The 25585-nt window shown below is 42.7% G+C and overlaps 1 protein-coding gene across 1 annotated transcript in view; it reads right to left on the minus strand.

The window, feature by feature from the left end:
• Positions 1 to 25585, minus strand: part of TNS3 (tensin 3) — a 263074-nt gene that overhangs the window by 80426 nt on the left and 157063 nt on the right. The window contains exon 17 of the mRNA XM_074145629.1: positions 23697 to 23801. Within this exon, the coding sequence (XP_074001730.1) occupies positions 23697 to 23801 (105 nt within the window). The remainder of the gene's footprint in view (positions 1 to 23696; positions 23802 to 25585) is intronic.

Consider the following 25585-nt stretch of genomic DNA (forward strand, 5'->3'; position numbering starts at 1 on the left):
TACAAACAATAAACCTACAGTCATGTAAGTGGATTATAAATCTCAAGAACTGTTCATCTACCCTCTTTATGTTTCCATTTGAAACAAAGCTTTTTTAGAAAGTTGTTCGGTTTTTTTTAAACATCTGTACAGTATTGCTACACACAAATTTGGAAATGTGCAAATATAATACCTCAATGTGTTTTTAATGGTGTTAAGAATTAGCACAACAGCCTTCAGCAAGGATGGCATTTTCGTTGCTTAGGATCTTTGTTTCCTCTCTACCTATTAAGTATGCAAACCAGAACACTCAGTTGCTTCTTTTGGATTTTGGATTGGATACACCAGCTTCACAATATTCAGGAGTTTTTGGGTTTTTTTTCAAATTCTGAACAATTTACATTTCTTAGAGATTGTTCCTTTTCATACTGCATTTATGTGTCAGTACAAAGCTTGGACTTAAACTACTACAGGACTCTGAGATGTCCTTTAAGTAAATTTAAAAGCATCTTTTTCTAATAAATGTAGAAGTTAAATGGCTATCTTTGAACTCTCATTGCTGGCTAAGACATTTAATTTATTACTACTCAAATTCCAGTTTTAATCCAAGCTATCGTTCATAGTGAACATTAAGAAAAGATCATAAAAAGTTTCATGTTTCTCTGAATAGTTAGTATTAACCAGTAAGCATCAAGGAAGGGAGCAGGAATGACAAGTACCTCAGATGAAAGGAGGAAAAATTTTGCTAGAGGAATTTCTCCCTCCCCTAACCCGTCATGTAGATGAATAAAAATGTCTCTTTTGTAAACAGAGCTTTTTAAAAATACTTAGAAGAAGAATATATCTCTATTACACTGAAGCATGGCATCTATACTCATGAGCAGCCTAACTGATAGAGAGATACTACTGAGGACAATTAAGAGTCTTTCTGGGATTTCTCATAAGGTTTGGCTCAGGATGGCCCAACACAAAATTTGGTTAGAACAGAGGGAGCAAAAATAAGAGACTGAAAGGTTGATGGCCAGGAGAGGACAACTTGCACATATGAGTCTGTATATGTTTCACAAGTCTGTATATGAAAACATCTCATTTTTATGGGGAAACTCAGTAAATCTGATCTGAACCTTCAGCAGTAGTAACCATACTTTTGCTACGGTATTCTCTCTCTTGAAGATAAAATCCCTGAAATTTGAGATTCTCTTAGGATGACTACAACAACTTTGTATCAGTAACTGACAACTGTGGGCTGTCTGGGCTTCCCAATTATTACGTGTGCTAATAATCACACAGCCCTCTCAAAAGTGAATGCCAAGGCAGAAGGGATGATGTCTGCACACCAGCATCTCTGTGAAGTATTTCGGCTCCATAAAACTGGCAACTAGGTTTTCTGGCATTCATACGTCAAGATTGGCAGTACGTGGAAAGCCAGTGGCTTAAGAAGCCTGTACAGCTGTGGACACGAGTACTTCTTACTCAGCGTCAGCCTAACTGTTCATATCCAAGACAACAAGTCTAGGTATACTCATTAAGAAGAACTTCACAATGAAAGAATCTAACAGCTTGAGATATTTTATACACCCTGCATTATTATCTGAGAAATGTAGATTATCTAAATTAGTAGGAAATGCATATACATGAGAGGAGAACTGAGAACTCAACTTGACTAAACAAGCAATTTACCAGGATTCCCAGTCCTGCATTAAGTGCTGGAGCGTGTCCAGAGGAGAGCCACCAAGCTGGTGAGGGGTCTAGAGAACAAGTCATACGAGGAGAGGCTGAGGGAACTGGGCATGTTTAGTTTGGAGAAGAGGAGGCTGAGGGGAGACCTCATTGCCCTCTACAACTACCTGAAAGGAAACTGTAGAGAGGGGGGGTGTTGGCCTCTTCTCCCAAGGGAATAATGACAGAACCAGAGGAAATGGTCTGAAGTTGGGGCAGGGGAGGTTTAGATTAGATATCAGGAAGAATTACTTTACTGAGTGCAGGTCAGGCACTGGAACAGCCTGCCCAGGGAGGTGGTGGAGTCGCCATCCCTGGAGGTATTTAAGAAACGTGTAGACATGGCAGTTCAGGGCATGCTCTAGTGCCCGAGATTGCAGGGGTCTTCTGTATGTGTGTATGGTTGGACTCGGTGATCTCAGAGGTCCTTTCCAGCCATGACGATTCTGTGATTCTGTGATTGAAAGTGAGCACTCAGCTATATAAAAAAAGCATTTAAGATACACAAGAAAATGTAATCAGTAAAGCATGGGACGTGGATGCCCTACTTAAGTATCCATTTCGGAAAACCTGGCCCACTGCCAAAGTTCAAAAATCCCTAAGGCAATTCCTCCAAGCAGCAGCTCCCCAAACAGAGGTCACACCAGCCACAAGTAGGATGGCAAACCCAACAGCCACTACTTTTGATACTTATGCTGAGGAGTCGTATCGTGTTATCCATCTGTAAGTGAAGTGAGAAACAGACACGTTTGAGACCTGCTGCCTTTTGGCTGTGAACTTAAAAATGAATACAATATTGTTAGACTTCATGAGGAAACACCTGCGATAAGGGGGCATAAAACAATTTATTTGCAACTAGACCATTTTGCTCTAGTAGCTAGCTACCTTTTTCGAAGCTTCAAATAGTCACCAAAAAGTTATCATTTTGCATTATAAACAGATGAGAAAGAATAAGACCCACAGCTAAACAAAAATCCAGTTGCTCCTGAGGAGTCTGGATATCTAAACTTGCAGCTCCTGATCATGAAAACACAATGGTTACCACACATAACAAATTTAAATTATTTTCAAATATGCACCGGTGTAGGGAAGCATTCTTAGATTAACTTTTGGTGGGTTGGTTGGTTGGGTTTTTTTGTAAATATGACAAGTGCTTACATATAATATCCAGTAATGATTAAAATAAAGAACTGGTGCGTGATGCTGGACAGCATTACGAATTTAGTTTTACCTCAGACTTGTGTAAGATTTGTCACTGCAAGTCCAGTGGAAAGAACAGAACTTAGTCGAGCTTAAAAAAATAAAAAGATCAATTCCACCTAGACTTTTTTCCCTCCTAACTTGGTTTAAAAGGAATATAAAATGCTGTATGAGGCAAAAATCATAATTTTAAAATACAGAATTTCTGTAAGGAAGGAATTAAATATATGGTATCATACACTGTTGACAGCAGAATCTGCATTTATAGAGAACGTGTATGCATCAGTGGTTTTACCCAAATTTAAACCAAGATATGTTTCTGAACCAGAGTAACGCAGAGAATACTTAGATATGACTTATTTTAAATGGAAACAACCACCACAAATCTATCTCCAAAGGTTCAATGGTATCGTAGTATCATAGTAGAGAACATGCAAATAGTCAAAAGAAATACAAGATTTAGATTTTATGTACGTACAGACATGTAAAATACATATACGTACAGTATTTTATATATATAACCTCTCTATATAAACTATATATAAAACCTACATATATATGGTTTATTTGTTCATAAAACCAGAAGACATGCACTATTCAAATACTATACACCTTCAAAACACAAGGTTTTGAAGTTTTTCTCATATTACAGAACACCTTCATTTCACATTCTACCTTTTTCTAAATCGTAATTTTGGAATACCTCTGCACTAAGACTTCTGGATTTCACTTTACTCCCGTCTTCATCCACCTTTCGTCCCCAAAAGTAATAACCAACTTAATTGCAAAACTGAAGTAATTCGTGTAGGTAGAGAACACTTTTTGACCAAAGCAAGTGAGAAAATGTAAAAGCAATGCAAATTTTTATTCTGTGCACCTTGCTAACACTGCAGAGGTCTCACGCGTTCAATTCCTCATCTCAATGCACAACTCAACACCCGCTCTCATTTCTTCCGAGGAAGTAACACTGTAAAATGCAGGAGTAACACAGCTGTCAAAAACCAAGGGAAGTTTACAACAGTGGAGACCGGAGTAATGCTGGGATTTAGTTAACCAAAGTGAAGGGGCCCACTTTCTTTCAGTCTGACCTCTCTTCTCAGGAGTGGTTCCAACTCTCTGAACCGCCCAGGCTGAAGCCTGACAAAATTCCCACATTGAATCTGAATAACACACACATACCAGCACCAGGAACTCTCTTATAAATGAAAGACTCAGAGCAAAGGGTACGTGTGTATTTTCACTCTCATACCTAATGCACAAAGAACAACTTACAGAAAAATTAGGAGCTGAAATACCAACACATACCAAATTCAGTGGCTTCCTTCCAAGCCTGCGTTTCCTGGCACTTCCCTCCTTGAAATCCAAACACCCAAAGGCAGGCTTGTGAGTTAAAAAGTTTTCAGTCTTTCAGCCTTTTGACTTGCCCCCCCCCAGCTACCCTCTTTCCATTCACCACTTGTGAAAACACATATAAATGCAAGCCAGCTAGGTAAACACATACACCACACATTCAGCAAGAGCCGTTCTGACCCAGTCCACCTGAACAAAAAGAAGAAAGTTGCAAATACACAAACCTTTGCACGCCGTGCCCTTGTTCATGTTGCAGCAGGAAACATTACAGGAGATCTGGATTATTTTTTTCAACCTCATAAATAAATATTTCTACCTTCAGGCAAACTTGGACAAGTCCAGAGCTGCATTCCTTCAAAGTTATATCTTTTTATGTGTGCTTGTCTTTTTCTTTCTCCCTCCCCGACACACACAGGCCTTCATGCCTTGCAAACTCTTCCCATATAATTCCTATAAATTCTATACAGAAATACACGTGGTTTGCAATTCCAGCTCTTGAACCACAACAAAGCTTCTTACCTCTTTACTAGGCACAGCCAGGAGCTTTCTGCAATAGTCAGTCTTTGGCTCATTTAAATCAACTAATATTCTCTAAGCAAAACCCTGCACGGAGGAAAGCCAGCGTCAGGGCAAAAGCCCCATCTTAAAAAGGCAAGCAGCGTCTCTACTCCTGCTGTCGGAGCTGCAGCTGCTGTTCCTGCTCCTGGAGGTAAATGGTCTTGCTAAGGAAGCATGAGTCCTGTATCAGCCAGAAAAAGCAAATGAAAATGTAAACACGAGGGAGGAGCCTGAGGGGACAATCAGGTTCAATGAAATCTGAACTCCTGGAGCCAAGGAGGAGTGGAAATGTGTTGGCTGAAAAGGTAACTCAGGCTACAAGCTATTTCCTTACAGTGGTTCTTTTCTCAGTCTGTTTCAATATCCAAATGAAACCCAGCGAGTTTCAGCTCCCAGATCATTTAGCCACACACTTACAATTGCTTTTGATGTCTTTTTCCTAAAACAAACAGCTTTTAGAAAATGTTGTTCTTCCACACTGAATGATCAGGTCAGACACCCTCATCCACGTCTTCAAGAATTTGCATATCATAGATTCATAGATTCTATATTCTATATTATAGATATATAGATTCTATATTACTGAGTTCTCAGGCAAGAAAAGCTTTCTGGAAGTCCTGCAGCAGTAACGCTTATTTTCAGCAGCTGCTGCTCTCAAGCTCCCAAACCCCAGCAGGCTCCGACTCCTCTGTCCCTGGAGTGAATCAGCTCAAACTAGGGGGAGTGAGCCTCTTAGTTCCTCCTTTAATAACAGCTGTACCTCCCCACAGGGCAGCCACCAAACTTTTGCTCTAAACATTATTACAAATGTATGTATGTGTCACCACCATCCTCAGACAACATTAATTTTCTATTTCAGAGTCCATCAACATTTTAACAACTTCTCAGTTGAACAAAGGATAAACATGGCTCTTGCATCCACAAAATACATCTACCTGTTCATTGCTTATGAAAAAGTGAGAAGTTAAGTTCAAACCCAATTCAGAAAGTACACACTTTTCTGTTCAAATGTTGCTGTTCTTGCAAATCAGTAAATGGCTGCACATGAAACCAGCCAGGACTGATAAAAGACATAACCCACACAACACAAGCTATGCCAGCAGCACTTCCACGGAACCAGAACTGGCACTCTCCTCTGGGACAATGCAGAATTGCTCATAAGCTGGAAACTTCCATCATCTGCCTTGAAGATAGGAAAAGAAACAAAAAGGTATACTCAAAACTCTGGATGCAAACTGATGAATCTCATTTAAGGTGCAAATTTAGTTTTGGTCTCACTGCGTTTTGATTCTCTGTGTAGAACAAACCCCAGCTGTATCTCCTGCTTCAGTTGCAGGGCTCTTCTGCTCGTTCATAACCCTGCAGTGCACACGCGTGCTGGTGATCTTGGACCGTTAGCACTCAGCATGCTTGAACACAGGTTGAGTCTCAACACCAACACCTGCCCTAGCTAGATTCCCAGAAGAAATCTGGACAAGATAATAGCAGCTCTGCATAAATTAACTTACCCTGTAGATAGTTTACCCGCAACAGACTGTTTCAGACAGATCACCATGCTGCTGAAATGTTATTGTTCTAGACAGCCTTAGTGGTGCTCCACACAATCATCCCAAGAATGCTTTTGGAACTCAAGCAAGCCCTATATAACTATGGGTCACGTGCATGTTCCCACATCTGAGGACAACTGGATTACTGAGTGTGCCAGTCTGGTCCAGTTTAGGTACGGAATATTTAAATTCTGTGAACTAGGCTACAATATATAACTCTCCAAAGCTTTTATGCTGACTGTTGTGAGTACAGGTGATACCTGGTCTGGCTCAGAGCAAAGCAAATGAACTGATCACAATGACTGATCAAAAGTTTTGGGAAAAAGATATGGATCGGCATTGTGAATCCTAATCATCTTAGACTTTTGCATTGCCCAACTGTGGGGCTTACTACAATTTGGAGACCTAAAAATGCATTTAGTGCAACTCTCAAACTGTGATGTAAAATGTAGGTCCTGATTTGGTAAACTGGTCCAAAGATGCAAGATCAATTCCCAGTCCATAAACACTCATCTGGCAATCCTTTAATAGATTTTTAGAGAGTTTTTAGAGAATTACAATTTGAAGATAACAGAATGGACTGGAAAGAAAGGAAAAAGTTATGAAGTCATCTTCTGCCACTGCTTTTCCTTCCCCTGACTATCCAAAACAGCCAACCGAATGCTGATGTTAATATACATGTCCCATTTTAAAGAACTTGTTTTCCAACATGAAATAGCAGTAGCTAAGTCATCAGGAAGCTGTTTGTTTTGCTGTGCTTCTCAAGACGCTGACTCTTAACAGAAAAATAAAGGAAGCTGAAGAAAACTTCTTCCAGCTTTAGTCCTCAGCACAGAAAGGACATGGACCTGTTGGAACGGGTCCAGCGGAGGGCCACAAAAATTATCCGAGGGCTGGAGCACGTCTCCTATGAGGACAGGCTGAGAGGGCTGGGGTTGTTCAGCCTGGAGAAGAGAAGGCTCCGGGGAGACCTTATAGCAGCCTTCCAATATCTGAAGGGAGCTACAGGAGAGATGGGGAGGGACTCTTTGTCAGGGAGTGTAGTGATAGGACAAGGGGTAATGGTTTTAAACTGAAAGAGGGTAGAATTAGGCTAGATATTAGGAAGAAATTCTTTGCTGTGGGGGTGGTGAGGCACTGGAACAGGTTGCCCAGAGAAGCTGTGGATGCCCCATCCCTGGAGGGGTTCAAGGCCAGGCTGGATGGGGCTTTGAGCAACCTGGTCTGGTGGGAGGTGTCCCTGCCCAGGGCAGGGGGTTGGAACTCGATAATCTTCAAGGCCCCTTCCAACCAAACCATTCTATGATTCTATGAAAGCAAGGCTTGTATCACAAAAGCAAAAAGTGAACAAACACTGACAGGAAACCAACCGAGCACGTTGCTGCTAGCAAAATGCTAACAAGCATGACCCTCAGTCTCACCTGGTGCTTAACCTTGATTCCTTTGAGAAGCAAAGGAGAGAGCATCCAAGACCCTACAGAATCTTAATGCTGTGCAAATACTAATGTGTATTTCCCAGCCATTCAAAAGATCACTTTTGTACTTTAATAATTTTACAAGTACTCTGGAGTAAGAAAAAATGCTTCACAAAGCACAGCTTCTAAACCAGAAGCTTCTGGTCTGACCACCATGCAACACAGGCAGAGCCAGCCAGCACAGACTCACCATTAGAACACTACTGTATTGTCCCAGTTTTGCCCACCTGGGATCAAAAGAAAATAATACTTGTGTCATGATCCAAAGTACAAACAATAGACATATATTTATTACTGCAACCCCATATACAGAAGCTAGCATCAATTGTGTTGTTTTGATTCTACTTCTGCAAACTTTTCTCAGTCATTTAAGCACAGATTTAACTTGAAGTAGCTTGTGCTTGCGTAACTAGCAAAACAAAAACAAAAAGTCATGGTACAAAAAGCCACAAGTACAAAACACTAAGTAAAGTTTAAGGGCATTACAAAGTCACTGATCTACGTAAAACTATTTTGCTTTCATTCATTCAAAAACAAAGCCCACCTTTAGGAACACTCCATTAATTTACAAGTGTGTACTCCAAATGCTGAGCTTCAGAAGTCACAATTATTCTTACAGCTGGAACAGCACACTCACCTAAGTTATGGCTTTTCTTTTACTACCCTGTTAGGATTCCAGCAAAAATTAGTTAGGGTCATTAAATGTGAAGCAACAGAAAAACACTGATAACAGAATCATAGAATGTTTTTGGTTGGAAGGGACCATAGAGATCATCTAGTTCCAACCCTCCTGCCATGAGCCTGCCACTCCCACTAGACCAGATGGCTCCAAGGCCCATCCAGCCTGGCCTTGAACCCCTCCAGGGATGGGGCCTCCACCACTTCCACAGGCAATCTGTTCCAGTGCCTCACCACTCTCACAGTAAAGAATTTCTTTCTGATATCTAATCTAAATCTACCCTCCTTCAGTGTGAAGCCATCACCCCTCGTCCTATCACTACATACGCTTGTAAAAAGTCCCTTTGTTGTAGGAGCCCTTCAAAATACTGGAAGACCACCATAAGGTTTTCAGCTGGGACTGGTGCTGTTCAATATCTTTGTCACCAGAGCGAGATCCCACCCGGACTACTGCGTCCAGCTCTGGAGTCCTCAGCACAAGAAGGACACGGGCCTGTTGGAACGGGTCCAGCAGAGGGCCACGAAGATGATCCGAGGGCTGGAGCACGTCTCCTATGAGGACAGGCTGAGAGACTTGAGGTTGTTCAACCTGGAGAAGAGGCAACTCTGGGGAGACCTTCTAGCAGCCTTCCAGTACCTGAAGGGGGCTACAGGAGAGCTGGAGAGAAACTTTTTACAAAGGCATGTAGTGATAGGACGAGGGGTAATGGCTTCAAACTGGAAGAGAGTAGATTTAGATTAGATATTAGGAAGAAAGTTTTCACACTGAGGGTTGTGAGACCATGGAACAGGTTGCCCAGAGAAGTTGTGGATGCCCCATCCCTGGAGGGGTTCAAGACCAGGCTGGATGGGGCTTTGAGCAACCTGGTCTGGTGGGAGGTGTCCCTGCCCAGGGCAGGGGGGTTGGGACTAGATGATCTTTAAAGTCCCTTTGAACCTCAACCATTCTACGATTCCATGATACTGGAAAGGGAAAGTAAGGCACAGATATATTTAGCAGAGCTCTTTGATTTCCTGAGTTACTAATTAAACTTAGAGGGTTTTGCACTGGGACTCCAGAGGCTTGCGGCTTATTTTCAGGTATTAGAGCAATAGTAGAAGTAATATATAGTAACCTTATATGATAATAATTATAGCATTTACCTTTCTCAAAAAGAGTATTCGAAGACAATCTGCATATGCTCAATGTTACAAGCATATACTATAATAAAATATGTAGTTTTGGTGGAAAGTTTCTAATGTGCCTGAATGACTTAGAAACAACAGTTCTTCCTACAAAGAATATTTTATGTGTCTTTACTGAAAGGAACACCAGGAATAGCTTGATGCCAGAAACGTAAGACGAGCTTCAGAAGTTTAGCAAGTCTCCTAAATGGGTAACAGATTAGGAAACATTCTTCCAGGTCCAGAATATGATAGAGAAACAATATCAAACACAAAGAACCCAGAGGCATCGTCTAGCCTGTATTACTGGGAACTAGGTCTGTGCCCAGAGCCATGTCAGAAAACTGCTCAGATGGAAGCACTGTGGCATAACCCTTCATCTGTGCCTAGTAAGAAAAAAAGATTTGCCCTTTCAGCAGGCAACATGTTTACTACTGATAGACTCCAGATACAGACAGAACAATATAAAAGAGCTCTAGTAATGTAACTTGTGCTTTCACAGTTGGAGAGAAGATGCCCACAATAAGAAGCAGGCCAGCGTTGTGACAAAAAAATCCTTCCCTCTGCTTACTGGAAGTTGCCTCCTTCTGTTCTGTCTGGAAGGAGTTTGAACTAGCTGCTCTTCCTCAGCATTCAGATACTGTCCATGTTTGAAAACAGAATCTAGAGGAGGTATCATCAATATGCAGGCAGACCTGAAGCCTGCCCCATCTCTCAATTTCCCCTTATTGCTTAGCAGTCTGACCCAAAGCTCCCTGATGTTCATTGAAATCTTTGCAAAGAACTCAAGCCTTAAATAGAAGAGATCACGGGTAATCTTTTAACACTTAACAAGTGAAACTGCTGCAGCAGGGTTAGAGACTCCCAGGACAGCTTTCTGGGATCAAACCATGAATAACAAGTGTACTGTCTTTAGCAAAGCTTCACTTTTAAATACTAGGTACTACTGAAAAGCTAGCAAAACACTACAGCTGACTGTACTAAAGGCTGCTACTGTTATTAGTACAGCTAAAATCCCGCTGTTGGTCACTCAAGAAAATGTATTATCTCATGGTTTGGAGGAATTTATTCAACCACATTTTACTTTCAGAAGTGCCTGTGGTTTATAGTGGTAAAAGGACACTTACAGAGTGGTATACTTCATTCTGTACAGATTATTGAATATAACAGGTAGCTCTTAAAAATGAGACATTGAAATCAAAAGTTGTGGGACTCAGGAGGGCTAGTCTTTCATTCTGCTCTCCTCCAAAGCCAAGAAAAAAAACCCACACCAGCACATACATGAAGTGGTTGTGCAAGTATTAACACCACTTCCGAAAGACAGGCAAGGGGGAAAAAAACTTCTCTTTATAGCTTTCTGTGGTTCACTAAAGAGATGCACTATTTGCAGAAGATGCTTCCTGCAGAAACCTTTCCAGAAGTTCTCAGTTCTTTAGTACCTGCTGTACATACTCGATGGAGGAATCTGCCATGTACGTTTCATTAACCAGCATGCCAGACTCACAACCAAACCGATGGTTCAAGGATAATCCCAAAAGTAACGCATGCCCAATTTGCTGGAAGAGCCCTCCTTCAAAACCTGACACTTATTATAGCATCAAGCCTTCCTGACCAAAGCATCTCCATGACAAAACAAAACATTTTGCACGAGCTGTAAGCAGAAACTCATCATGCCTTTTTAAACAACAAAACATGCTTGCTGATGGGGCGAAAAAGGTGAACACCGCACCACAAATTCATTAGTCTTCTTATGAAGGGAGTGGTGTAGGGGCTAGTTGAAACCCTGAAGCAGAATCGGGAAGACAGTCATTGAAAATGAATCCAGCCAAAAAAGGCAAGGTGCGTGATGTTAAAAGACCAGCAAAATGGGCAGTAATTATATCCAAACCCAGGAATAGTCCCCTCAGAACAATCTGATTACTTCAGAGATTTACCGGAAAAATGACTCCTATTGCTTCATGGTGGCCTAAATACCCAAGAAACTCCAACAACTTTCATGCTGAAGTCTGTCTTTTGTTTTGTAAGTCTTCCCAGAGATTGCCATTTGGGGATTATCATGAATTCGATATAATGAATCATGAGTTCATTCATGTACATGCATTCATTTAAGAGACAGCATGACCTCCTGCATCATGTGCAAATGGCATCATGGCTGATGATGCCCTCTATTCCAACTTCATTGGTTACTGGACTGAACACTTACATAGAAAGCATGATGCACAAGGTGGCCCACTGCATGCATGCCTGGGTGCCGATACAGAGACAGGACTTGCTTGAAATAGCAGTGTTACACAGCCACGATATAATGGCATATTATATTATTATAGGTATTATATATAAGCAGGAGCTGACACAGAATTAAGGGCAAAGAAATTCATAGGAAAGAGAAAGGGAAGTACAGGCAGTCAGAGGCAGGAGGCTAATGGAAAAAAGCAGGGGTCTGGGGTAAATGCCTGGGGACCCCTGCTTCTAATCCGTTCTTGGTTTGTGAAACCCCTCTATGAAATGACTCGAAAGAAAAATGAGTTTGCATGGGGTCCTGAGCAACGACAGGCTTTTGAGCAAATTAAACAAGAGATTGTGCGTGCAGTAGCGCTTGGATCAGTCCAAACAGGGCAGGACATTAAAAATGTGCTCTACACAGCAGCTGGAGACAATGGTCCTACCTGGAGCCTCTAGCAGAAAGCACCAGGGGAGACTTGAGGTCGACCCCCGGGATTCTGGAGTCAAAGGTATAAAGGCTCCGAGGCCAACTATAGCCCAACTGAGAAAGAGACCTTGGCAGCGTATGAAGGAGTTCAAGCTGCTTCAGAGGTAATTGGTACTGAAGCCCAGCTCCTCCTGGCGCCCCGATTACCAGTGCTGGGCTGGAATGTTCAAGGGTAGAGTTCCTTCTACTCATCATGCCACCGATGCTACCTGGAGTAAGTGGGTTGCCTTAATCACACAGCGAGCTCGAATAGGAAACCCAAATCATCCAGGAATTGTAGGCGAGATCACAAACTGGCCCGAAGGCAAAGATTCTGGAATGCCACCAGAGGAGGCGATGACTTGTGCTGAGGAAGCCCCACCATATAATGAACTCTCAGATAATGAGAAACAGTATGCTCTGTTCAGTGATGGATCTTGTCGTATTGTAGGGAAACATCAAAGGTGGAAAGCGGCTGTATGGAGTCCTACACGACAAGCCACAGAAGCTACTGAAGGAGAAGGTGAATCGAGTCAATTTGCAGAGGGAAAAGCTGTCGAGCTGGCCCTAGACATTGCTGAACGAGAAAAGTGGCCCATACTCTATCTCTATAGTGACTCATGGATGGTGGCAAATGCTCTGTGGGGATGGTTAAAACAATGGAAACAGAGCAACTGGCAGCGCAAAGGTAAACCCATCTGGGCTGCTGAATTGCGGCAAAATATTGCTGACCGGCTAGGGAAACTAGTCATGAAGGTACGCCATGTAGATGCCCACGTACCCATGAGTCAAGTCACTGAGGAACATCAAAACAATCAGCGAGTGGACCAGGCTGCTGAGATCTTCCAGACAGATTTGGACTGGAAACATAAAGGTGAACTGTTTTTAGCTCAGTGGGCCCATGAGACTTCAGGTCATCAAGGAAGGGATGCAACATACAAATGGGCCCGGGACCGAGGGGTGGATTTAACCATGGATGCTATCGCGCAGGTTATCCATGATTGTGAAACATGCGCCGAAATCAATCAAGCTAGAAGTTTAAAAACCTTGTGGCATGGAGGATTATGGTTAAAATATAAGTATGGGGAGGCCTGGCAAATTGACTGTATCACACTCCCTCAAACCTGCCAGGGTAAGCGTTATGTGCTTACGGAATCATGGAATTGTCAGAGTTGGAAGGGACCTCTAGAGATCATCCAGTCCAACTCCCCTGCCAAAGCAGGGTTGCCCAGAGCACATCACTCAGGACTGCATCCAGGCGGGGCTTGAAGATCTCCAGAGAAGGGGACTCCACACCCTCCCTGGGCAGCCTGTTCCAGGGCTCTGGCACCCTCACCGGAAAGAAGTTCTTCCTCCTATTTGAATGGAACTTCCCATGTTCCAGCTTGTGCCTGTTGCCCCTCGTCCTATCGCTGGGAACCACTGAAAAGAGTCCGGCTCCATCCTCCTTCAACCCACCCTTTAGGTACTTGTAAACATAGATAAGGGCTCCCCTCAGCCTTCCCTTCTCCAGGCTAAAGAGTCCCAGCTCTCTCAGCCTTTCCTCATCAGGCAGATGCAATGGGGGAAGGAAGCACCGGATGGTTGGAAACCTCTGCCTTACCCCATGCCACCGCCCAGAATACTATCCTAGCCTTGAAAAGCAAGTCTTGTGGCAACATGGTACTCCAGAAAGAATCGAGCCAGAAAATGGGAGTCATTTCAAAAACAATCTTATAAGTACTTGAGCAAAAGAACATGGTATTGAGTGGGTATATCATATCCCCTATCATGCACCAGCTTCTGGGAAAACTGAGCAATACAATGGACTATTGAAAACCACCCTGAAAGCAACGGGGGGTGGAACCTTTAAAAATTGGGACAAGCATTTAGCACAAGCTACCTGGCTAGTTAACACCAGAGGATCCATTAATTGAGCTGGTCCTGCTCAATCAGAGCTTTTACATGCTGTAGAAGGGGGTGAAGTCCCTGTGGTGCATGACAGGAATACGGTGGGGAAAACTGTTTGGATTTTTCCTACTTCAGGCAAAGGCAAACCCATTCATGGGACTGTGTTTGCTCAAGGACCTGGATGTACTTGGTGGGTAATGCTGAAGAATGGAGAAGTTCAATGTGTACCTCTGGGTGAGAATACTTAATTCCGAGTATGATGTTAATTGTTTATAATACTAACAGTGTCCTATAGGTGTTTTTCAGGATAACACTGCAATGACGAAACCTAAACCACATTCATCAAGTGGTGTCCAGCAAAACTTCTCCAAGATGGACATGCTACCCATGGGCAAGAACCACAATGAATTTCACCATCTTTCCTACCCTGAGAATCTGATCTGCTGTGAAACAGACTTAAACTTTTGTATATTAAGATAAATCATAACTGAGTTACCTACATCTATCTATCTATCTATCTATGTGTGTGTGTATAGATTAGTGATCTGAGCATGATGCAATGGTATGGAATAAGGGGTGGAATGTCCCGGTTTGAGGTAAAACAGAACCAACTATCTGTTCAGTAATTTTACATCTTAGCCAGGGCTCTTCTAACTCTCTGAAATCAACAGCATATTCTGCAGAAAACTGCTTGTTCTCAGAGCGATAAGACCAATGTTTGTGCTTCATGCCAAGGAACATGCAGAGAGGCTCTTGCTTGTCCTTATTGCTGTAACAACCAAGGGCAGCCACTTTCATTATTTGCCCCATTGGAAGGTCAGAAACAGAAAAGCGTAGAGGGGTCCCAGCTGTGGGGAGGAGGGGACAGGAGAGGTGACCCAAACCTGACCAACAGGGTATTCCATCCCATCTGCCCCATGCTCAGCATAAAAGCCGAGGGATCAAAGGGTCAGCTATCTTTCTTCGATGGCCAACGTCCCAAGAGGACTCTGTTCATCTGCCTTTGATCCCGATCTGTGTGTTCCTGACTCCAGAGCTGGAACCCAGTTCCCATCCATCACTGAGTCCAGTCTGGGACCTCCCCCGTGCCTGCCGGTGACGTGACTGTCATCCTGGGAGCTTGATACGGTTTTGTATATAATGTATCTATTTCATTATTTCCTTTCTGATTTTAATATTAATACTTCATTAAAGTAGTTCAGTTCATTCTAAACTTGTAAATCTCTTTATCTCTTCCTCTCCTCTCTTTCGAGGGGGGGGGGAAGGGCCATCTGTCAGTCTGATTGGCCAATCTGGCCAAAACCACAACACATTCAGACAAAAGACTTTCTGTATTTATCTTAGGTATAACTGTCCCTCTCTGGCACTTAGCATTTTGGGGGGGTTTCTAGTTTCATTTGAGATTAAATTTAAACTCAGCAGAACTGACAAATGGTACCTAGCAAAATCAATGTCCCAGTGCACTAAGTAAAATGCACATAATTCCTCACTTCAGACACTGCCTTATCAATATGTTCACATGTTTGGCTAAGAGGAAAAAAATATTTTTTAATAGTACTTGACGGGCCAAGTTCTGGAGTTCAGCTTAGCACTTCAGTAAACACTCAAGACTTTCAAAAAGGTGTTCAGTATATCTTACGAAATACTCTTTAAAAATGCACCAAAAAAGTCACTTTGGATCAGTAAATGCTTTGAAAGTCTGGCCCCTGACTGCACTTAACTGTCAGCTCCTAACTCACCTATCCAACACACTCTAGTAGTGGGGCTTTCTTGGTTAACAGCCCCCCCCAACATGAAAATAAGAGATTACAGCCCAGACTCATCTTAGCTAATCAAGCACAATCTTGAAAACACCTGTGTGAACCTACATTTAGACCCTAACATATTGAGCTAAAAAAAAAAAATATTTAGGCCACAGGACTGTTACAATCATTGCTGTATTAAAGGAGCAGGAGAGAGAATTGCCTATTGCTGCACAAGTAGAAATCTTGTAAACCTCTGTTTCCATTCAATATTACCGACATAGAAAATAAACCATTTCATATTAATTTATCTCCAACTCATTGTGAGCTTCATGATTAAGACGACTAACCAGATTTAAATTATAGATATTCAAAATATGAACATACAAAACTTCCAGAAATAGAAGACAAGTTTCCTCAGAGAAAACTATTAAAGGCAGACACTCCAAAGCATTTCAGACACTGTTTCAAGCAGGCAGCATTTTATAGGGTAATTTTTTCTATTTTCTAGAGATGATTCTACTTTGACTGTTAAATAGAAAGAGGGGAAATTGTTGCAGGACACCTTTTCATCCCTACCTTCTAACAAATTCTTCTTTGTCTCAAAGAAAACTGTATCCAGCTGGTGACTAAAAGCTGGAATTACCATTTATTCACTATCAATTTATCCTTCAGTTTCACTCACCAGAAATGGTATCAAATCTGCTGTTTTCTTTGGTAAGCATCTGCATTCCTGTTAAGGTACCTAAGCCAAGCAGTTTTGCCTCAGCCCTTGAGTTTTGCAATACTGAAGGGGCCCTCTGGGAAAACAAGTGTTTAACTACATGAGAGGGCACCTCCCTATTGAATAGCTATTTACTTTGGTTGAAGAAGAGAAAAAATTTCAATATAAGTCAAACATCCCATCTAATCATATGACACGGGTGCATACCAGAATGTTGGTTATTGCCTGCCTGGAGACACTTCTCAGATACTTTCCTTTATGAAAAGACAAAGAGCAGGAGCAAACCAGTTTATAAATATTTAGCAATTTTTGACTAATTGGTGTTGATTACAGTTACAAAAGGCTAGAAAATCTGTAAAGCAACACTCTTGAAATATAGGAATTTGGATTCACTCAGCCCTACCCTATTTGGCTTAAATTAAAAACATCCTTTTGTTTCCAAGGTTGTTTCTTTTCTGATTATCAAACACTGTTAAGTAAGCAAACCCACTTTGCTAGGAACGAAACAGCGAGGTTCTGCTGAGAAGGACACTGAACTTCCTGCCGGGTAAAGACTGGTGAAAGTCCTTCTCTTTTCATTGTACACAATTTCTAACACCTGCACATGTTCTTTTCTTTCCACAGATTGTAGAGCTGGCAGAGAAGAGTGTGCAGAGGGATTTACTGGTTGTTAAAGTAAGTGAAATGTCTTAAAATGGAACACTGAACAAGAAACAGGTGCGTTTCTGTTGCCAATCCACCTAATCCAGTCAAACTACATCAAATACTGTTTTGGCCAACTATAACTTTTGATGCTTACCAGTTTTCTTTATGAAAAAAAAAACCAAACCAAACCAAAAAAATCCCGTAACTTGACTAACTGAAAGCTGCACAGACAATGGCAGTACAGCACACCAGTCACACACATCCAGTAGCCATCGTCTTAAGACAGAGTTGTTTCTTCATGGAGAGTCATTCTCTCTCTAGAATAATCTTAGCATGCTGTCAGGGTACTTAGAATAAACCTGAGATAAAGCAGTGCAAAAGGAACAACAGCAGCCGTCTTTTCTTCCAATTATTTATCTTCTCTATCAAAATCAGTTTCTGCTCTTTGGTAATACATTTCATTTTTATTTTAATATTTCCGATTTTATTTTCGGAAAACCTCAGAGCTCAGCCTTGTACCAGGATCCACCAGTGGGTTCCAGACAAACTGATGGTTCCTATCCAAAAGGGGACTTGCATTTTCAGGAGGAGGGAAGTGTTTGTTTTAACAGTAGTACCTCTTACTCACTGTGCCAAGTAATAATCCTGAAAATTACCATTGAGAACTAAAAAAAAAAACCCAAGAAAAAACCACCAAAAAAACCCCCACCTCAACAAAAGCCAAAGTCAAACCCTTTCCATTTACCTCTTCCTTCTGGTCGGAGGGAGAGCTTTTTTCAAAACTAGTTGTCACTTAGTATTTGAGAGAGAGACAGAAATATTAGTAAGTGTAAAGCATACGAGGAGCTTTTCAGGGAGGGGGAAGGAGTAAGGGGTTACTTGTTTCTTTCAGCTTTCTGTTCCCATAGAAAATACTTATTTACCACTACTCCCCCTCTCCCTGCCCCAAATGCCATAATTACAAGCAGTAATTGTTTTTACTAGTTTTAATGATAACAATAGCTGCTAAGCCCACATTCATTTAGTCCATCACTTCACTTCAGACTCCTCCCAAAATATTATTATGAACAATCCCAATCCCCAAATCGGTCTAAATGTAAAGGAAACACATATGACCTTAGTAATCAAAAGGAAGACAGAAAGGGAGGTGCTGCTGAAAGTATGTGAGCTACAATATCCAAATGATAAAATTAAAAACATGATTATCAAGACGAATTGGGACACATTTAAATCTATTGACATAACAGAAGTTACTATTCCTTTGTGGCCACGGGTGGTGTATCTTTGTGGTCAACTTGCTATTTTGCAGCAAATGAGCAACTTTTTATAAATCCATACACATCTTTTCAACCATCCCAAGATCTGCTGGAAAAGCAACACGGCGAGCTGTAGACAACCCAGGAGGTTCCTGGAGTGCCTCGATGATAACTTCCTAAGACAGGAAACAGCCCTACCCAAGGGATGGGATACTGGACCTGACAGTCACTAATGCAAGTGAGCTCATCAGAGATGTCCAGATCGGAGGCAGCCTGGGCTGCAGCGATCATGCCCTGGTGGAGTTCACAGTCCTAAGGGATACGTGTCAGACAAGGAGCATAGTCAAGACCCTGAATTTTAGGAAAGCAAACCTCCAGCTCTTCAAGGAGTTAGTCAAAAAGCCCCCCTGGGAAACGATCCTCAGGGACAAGGGGGCAGAGCAGAGCTGGCAGATCTTTAAGGATGCTTTCCATAGAGCACAAGAGCTCTCGATTCCCAGGTGTAAGAAATCAAGCAAGAAAGGCAAGAGACCAGCATGGCTGAGTCAGGACCTGCTGGTCAAACTAAAAGCCAAGAAGGAACTGCACAGGCAGTTCAGGCAGGACCAGGTATCCTGGGAAGAGTAAAGGGACGCTGCCCGGTTATGTAGGGACGAGGTCAGGAATGTCAAGGCATGGCTGGAGCTGAACTTGGCAAGGGATGCTAAGAGTAACAAGAAGGGCTTCCACAGGTATGTCAACCAGAAAAGGAAGGTTAAAGAAAGCGTACCCCTGCTGATGAGCAAGAATGGCAAACTGGTAACAACAGAACAGAAGGCTGAGGTCTCAAAAACTTTTTTGCCTCACCCTTCACTGCTGACCTCTCTCCTCACACCTCCCGAGTTGAAGGACCAGGCAGAAATAGGGTCTATGAGAATGAAGAACTGCCCACTGTAGAAGACCAGGTTCGAGACCTTCTAAGGAACCTGAAGGTACATAAGTCCATGGGACCTAATGAAATCCATACATGGGTCCTGAGCAAGCTGGTGGATGAAGTTACTAAGGTGCTTTCCATTATATTTGAAAAGTCTGACAGTCTGGTGAAGTTCCCACTGACTGGAAAAGGGGAAACAGAACGCCCATTTTCAAAAAGGGAAAAAAGGAAGACTCGGGGAACTACAGGCTGATCAGTCTGACCTCTGTGCCCAGCAAGATCATGGAGCAGATCCTCCTGCAATCTCTGCTAAGGCACATGGAAAATAAGGATGTGATAGGAGACAGTCAATATGACTTCACCAAGGGCAAGTCATGCCTCACAAATATGGTGTCCTTCCACGATGTTGCTACAGCCTTGGTAGATAAGAGGAGAAAAACAGATGCCATTTACCCAGACTTATGTGAAGTGTTTAACATTGTCCAGCATGACATCCTGGTCTCAAAATTGGAAAGTCATGGATTGGATGGATGGACCACTCGGTGGATCAGGAACTGGCTGGGTGGCCGCACTCAAAGGGTTACAGTCAACAGTTCAATGTCGAAGTGGAAGCCAATGACGAGTGGCGTTCCTCAGGGGTCAGTACTGGGACCAGTGCTGTTTAACATCTTTGTGGGAGACATGGACAGTGGGATTGAGTGCACCCTCAGCAAGTTTGCCAGCAACACCAAGCTGTGTGGTACAGTCGACACGCTGGAGGGAAGGGATGCCATCCAGAGGGACCTGGACGGGCTTGAGAGATGGGCTCATGCCAGCCTCATGAAGTTCAGCCAGGCCAAGTGCAAGGGCCTGCACCTGGGTCACAGCAACCCCAGGAACAAACACAGGTTGGGTGGAGAATGGATTGAGAGCAGCCCTGAAGAGGACTTGGGAGTGCTCGTGGATGAGAAGCTCAACATGAGCTGGCAATGTGCACTGGCAGCCCAGAAAGCCAACCGCATCCTAGGCTGCATCAAAATTAGTGTGGCCAGCAGGTCGAGGGAGGTGATTCTACCCCTCTACTCTGTTCTGGTGAGACCCCACCTGGAGTACTGTGTCCAGCTCTGGAGTCCTCAGCATAGAAAGGACATGGACCTGCTCAAATGGGTCTAGTGGAGGGCCACGAAGATGATCAGAGGGCAGGAGCACCTCTGCTATGAGGACAGGCTGGCGTTGTTCAGCCTGGAGAAGGCTCCAGGGAGACCTTATAGCAGCCTTCCAGTACCTGAAGGGGGCCTACAGGAGAGATGGGGAGGGACTCTTTTATCAGGGAGTGTAGCGACTGGACGAGGGGTAATGGTTTTAAACTGAAAGAGAGGGTAGAATTAGGCTAGATGTTAGGAAGAAATTCTTTACTGTGGGGGTGGTGAGGCACTGGAACAGGTTGCCCAGAGAAACTATGGATGCCCCATCCCTGGAAGTGTTCAAGGCCAGGCTGGATGGGGCTTTGAGCAACCTCATTTAGAGGGAGGTGTCCCTGCCCATGGCAGGGGGGTTGGAACTTGATGATCTTTAAGGTCCCTTCTAACCCGAACCATTCTATGATTCCATTGTATGCTGATGCCTTAAGAAAAAAAAAAAAAAAAAGAGTACTCAGCAAGATCAAAAGTCATTTCTGTTCCTTCCTGCCAACAAAACACACACATGACTTGATGAGTACCATGACTTTAAAACCGCAAGAAAACCAATGGCATCTAAGACTTCTCCATGACAGTAGGAAGACTACCTGATTCTTGTGGTTCCAAATCCTACATTTGACTGCATAGTTTTAAATTAGTTTAACAGAAGTCTCCGTGCTAATGTACTGCTCAAGAAACTTAATAAAATCTTCCTTCTATTATGGAGGACCACTAGTCCTCCTCTATACAAGAGGCACTTCCCAAGGGATCTGAAGAGAAATAGTATTTATGAGAAGAAATTCAAATCATTTATTGCTTTCCAGTTGTCAAAATTCCTATACTGTTAAGAATGAGGGATAAGGAACTAAATCCAGAGAGAAAACTGTCCAAAGCCTGGCTATATTAAACACAAATGCACACAACCTTATTACCATCAAAGGGTTCAAGATCATTTAAAAGGCAATTGCTTCTGTCTGCAACACTGTATCATGCCAACAAACCAAGATACTTTGGGTACATTTTTCTTTTATCTTGTCATTTAATCTTTCGTTCTTTTGGTAACAAGGCCAAATAAATGTAGGATTTCAAGAGAGACATACTGCTTTCTTGTTCACTTCTAATTTTCCATTTTAACACATCAGCTTGGAAATAGCCATTCCTGTCGTACACCTACAAGGCAAATCCTGTTCATTTTACAAAGCTCTACTGCTCTTCCTGGCCACCTTCATCTGGAATGATTCCCAGTTACCCTTGAGGAACAGGTATGGAGTCCTGCAGGAGGAACTGGCTGTTGGAGAGGAGGACGGTACACCCAGGCTGGAGAAGTCGGAAAGAACAAGTCACCATAGACCCGGAATCACTACTAGCTCCAAAAGGAAAAGCAGATGGGTCATCGTTGTGGGTGACTCTCTACTGAGGGGGGCAGGGGGACCAATATGCCGCCCTGACCCACTTCACAGGGAAGTCTGCTGCCTCCCTGGGGCACAGGTTAGAGACATGTTGGACAAACTTCCTGCCCTGGTAAACCACTCTGATTATTACCCCCTGTTAGTATTTCAGGTGGGTAGTGATGAAGTGGGTAGGAGGAGGCCAAAATCAATTAAAAGATTTTAAAGCCTTAGGACGGCTGCTTAAGGGATCAGGAACGCAAGTTGTGTTCTCTATCCCTTCAGTGGCAACTATGAATGAGGAAATTAATAGGAAGAGGCAACAGGTCAGCTCGTGGCTCCAGGACTGGTGTTATCGGCAGGGCTTTGGGTTTTTTGAGCATAGGCAGCTATACGAGACACCCGGCCTGCTGGGGGCAGGTGGGATGCACCTGTCCCAGAGGGGGAAAAGAATTTTGCCGCAGGAGTTAGCAGGGCTCATTGGTGGGGCTTTAAACTAGATATGAGGGGGGAAGGGGAACTAACTGGGCCTGTCAGGATTAAGCCCAAGGGAAGCACGCCAGGGCTTGAAGCATGCTGGATTAGCGAGGACTCTCACTCTGTCATTTAATTTGAGAAAAGGGATAGACGTTTAGAAATTTCTGATTGCGAACAATGGGAAAACCCTATCCCGAAAGGGGAAAAGGGTACTAGGCCAGGAGTTAACAAAGCTCACGGACAGAGCTTTAAACTAGAGGTGGAGGGGGAAGGGGATAAAACCAGGCCCACTGGTAACGAGCCTGGGGGTAAAGGGCCAAGGATGGGGGTGAAATCAGGAGCCCAGCTCAAGTGCATCTACGCTACTGCACGTAGCACGGGCAACAAACAGGATGAGCTGGAAGCCATTGTGCAGCAGGACAGCTATGACATATTCGCCATCACGGAAACGATGGCGTCTATGCTGCAGACACAGGTGTGACATTCTGAGTCCTTACAGGAGAACTACATCCATTATTAAAAGCACAACACTCACTCAAGCAAAGCATCAGGAAAGCACCCACACTGGAGTCAGAATCGGAAGGGAGCTACTCGAGGCCTTCATCTTCTGCATGTATCAGCAGATTACAGAAGAAAAATCTGAGAAGTAAAAGGGCAATTTGGAAGCAGGTAAATTTATGAGGGGAAATATGCAAATATGCACATCCTTTGCTGTTTGTTTATACATAACTTTACAGCCTAGCACACCTCCTGCAACATTCCAGATAATGTACTAAGTACTGAAGCCTAAAAACTCACCACATCATTTTGTTGTTCTTAAAATTCTATATTGGGATTCCAACTAGAAGCTTTAGAACAACAACAACAAAAAAAAGAAAGCAAATTTACAAATAATAAAGTCACTCATATCAACCAGTTGTGTCTCAGTCCAATTCAGTGCATTAACGAGAATCTCTCTTGAACAACCACTACAGCTTTCTTTGCATTAGAGCCACTAAAGCTAAATAAGGAAGACTAAAAAGCTACTTAATATATCAGTGAAGTGGCATTACGTTCAAGCAAATAAGCTCTCCTTCCTCCCTTTCAAAAGCTCTGGCACAGTTGTGAGAGGTTTTGCCTTGGTCTCACATGACCGAATTACTCACCTTCCCCCTCGGGGCTCATGTTTTCATAGGAATCCCAGCGTATTAGCGGGTCTGAGGTATTGTAATCAACTAGCACTCCATGCTCATTCTGAAGGTGTTCATATCCTAAAACATAAAAATCTGTTTGAGACCAAAAATTACCATAGCCACATTTGTAGTGATACACAAGCACATATTACATATGTTACATTCTGAAATGTAAGCAGCAGCAATAGGGGAAGAAAGGTTATATAAACCAGCTAAAAAAACTTAATTTATGTTTCATTACAGAAGGTACAAGCAGAGAATTTTATCTCAAGCTTCTTGATCATGATGTAGCTCTGATAACTTGAATCAGCCCCTAAACAGAACTAACACAGATGATCCACCCAGCCCTACAGGCAGGCACGATAAAACAAATAGCTTTTCAGAATGAAACCACAAGCATCTATAAAGAGATGGTACTAAAGGAATGATAAAATACGACTTTGTTACAGATTATCATTCTGATACCAAAACAACTTATCACTAAAAATGAATAGAGAGAGCTGAAAACTGCCACTCCATGTCTGCCCCAGTTCCCCCAGGGTGCCAGCTATACTGTTTCACCCATTCTCCAACATCCTGGCAGAGCCTGAGATTGGGTGGCTTTCCTTCCACGTGTTTCACTGCACTTAAGCAGGATCTGCAAAACATACCTGGAATTTTCAGCAGCAACCCACGCTTTTGTGCCCTTAACAAGGCATAAGATAATATTCAGCTCTTAAGTGTATACCATGAGGAATTTAGGTGTGGTCCAGTGATTCAAAAGCAAAGCACAGACATCAAGACTCATGACCTTGGATTTGGCTTTGACACCGATACAAATCAAATCTGCCTTTACTCCTCTATCTAGATTAGGCAACAAAGAAATCCTCAGTTATCAACTCCTCGGCTGTGTCTGGAGAAGCAAGCCCTGTTGTAAATTGTTCTAAAGCAGCAGAGTGTTATGCATATGCTGTGACTTTCAAATTACTTAAAATTAGAAGGACAAGAATGTTATGGTCTTGTACCTTTATATGCAGGCAGAAAAAAGCCATATGTAGAGAGTTTCTGTGATGACGTTTGCCACAAGGCAGATTTATGAAGCTTGTTACCTAACTATTTAGGTGTCTCATCTTCTTGCAAGCACATTCATTCTTAAAAACTGTATCACAGTCAGTTATTTTCTAGAATACTGTGTCCAGTTTCAAGCTACACAATACAAGAAAGATATGAATACAGTAAAGCAAGTTCAGGGGAGAGCAACCAGGGTGGTCAGGACTGAAGGACTTGCCCTGTGAGGAAAGGCTGAGGGACAAGGGCTTCTTCAGTCCAGAGATGAGATGGTTTTGGCGGGGGATATGACAGCAGCTCCCCAAAGGCTGTGGAATAGACAGAGCCAGCTGGGAGCAAGGCAGAAGGACTACAAGTAACAGGCATAAATTGAATCTAGAGAAGTTTAGAATCAATGTAAGAAAAAATAAATCCACTGTGAGGACAGTCAGACATTGAAACAGTCCGCCCATTGAGGTTGTGAAGTCTCCATCCTTGGAGGTTTTCAAGATCTGATTGAACAAATCTCTGGGCCCCCTGGTCCAATCTCACAGAGGACCCTGCTTTAAGCAGGAGGATGGACTAGAGATACCCTGCAGTTAGTCTACGATTCTGTAATATTTTCAGATATGTAAAAGCTATTTTTGCAGAAATTGTAAATATATATTTCAAGGTGAACTCTTCTTCCTAAGAAGTTAATCCCTTGGATAGCAATTGAATACAAATTTCCAATTACTTAGAAACTTACTTTCTGACAACTTGGACCTTGGTAAAAAACACATCTCTGATTTGCCATCTAAGGAAGGGAGACTTGACAAAATTGTGATCCTTTTTCA

The sequence above is a fragment of the Numenius arquata genome, chromosome 3 (genome assembly GCF_964106895.1).
Source record: "Numenius arquata chromosome 3, bNumArq3.hap1.1, whole genome shotgun sequence".
Taxonomy (NCBI): Eukaryota; Metazoa; Chordata; class Aves; order Charadriiformes; family Scolopacidae; genus Numenius; species Numenius arquata.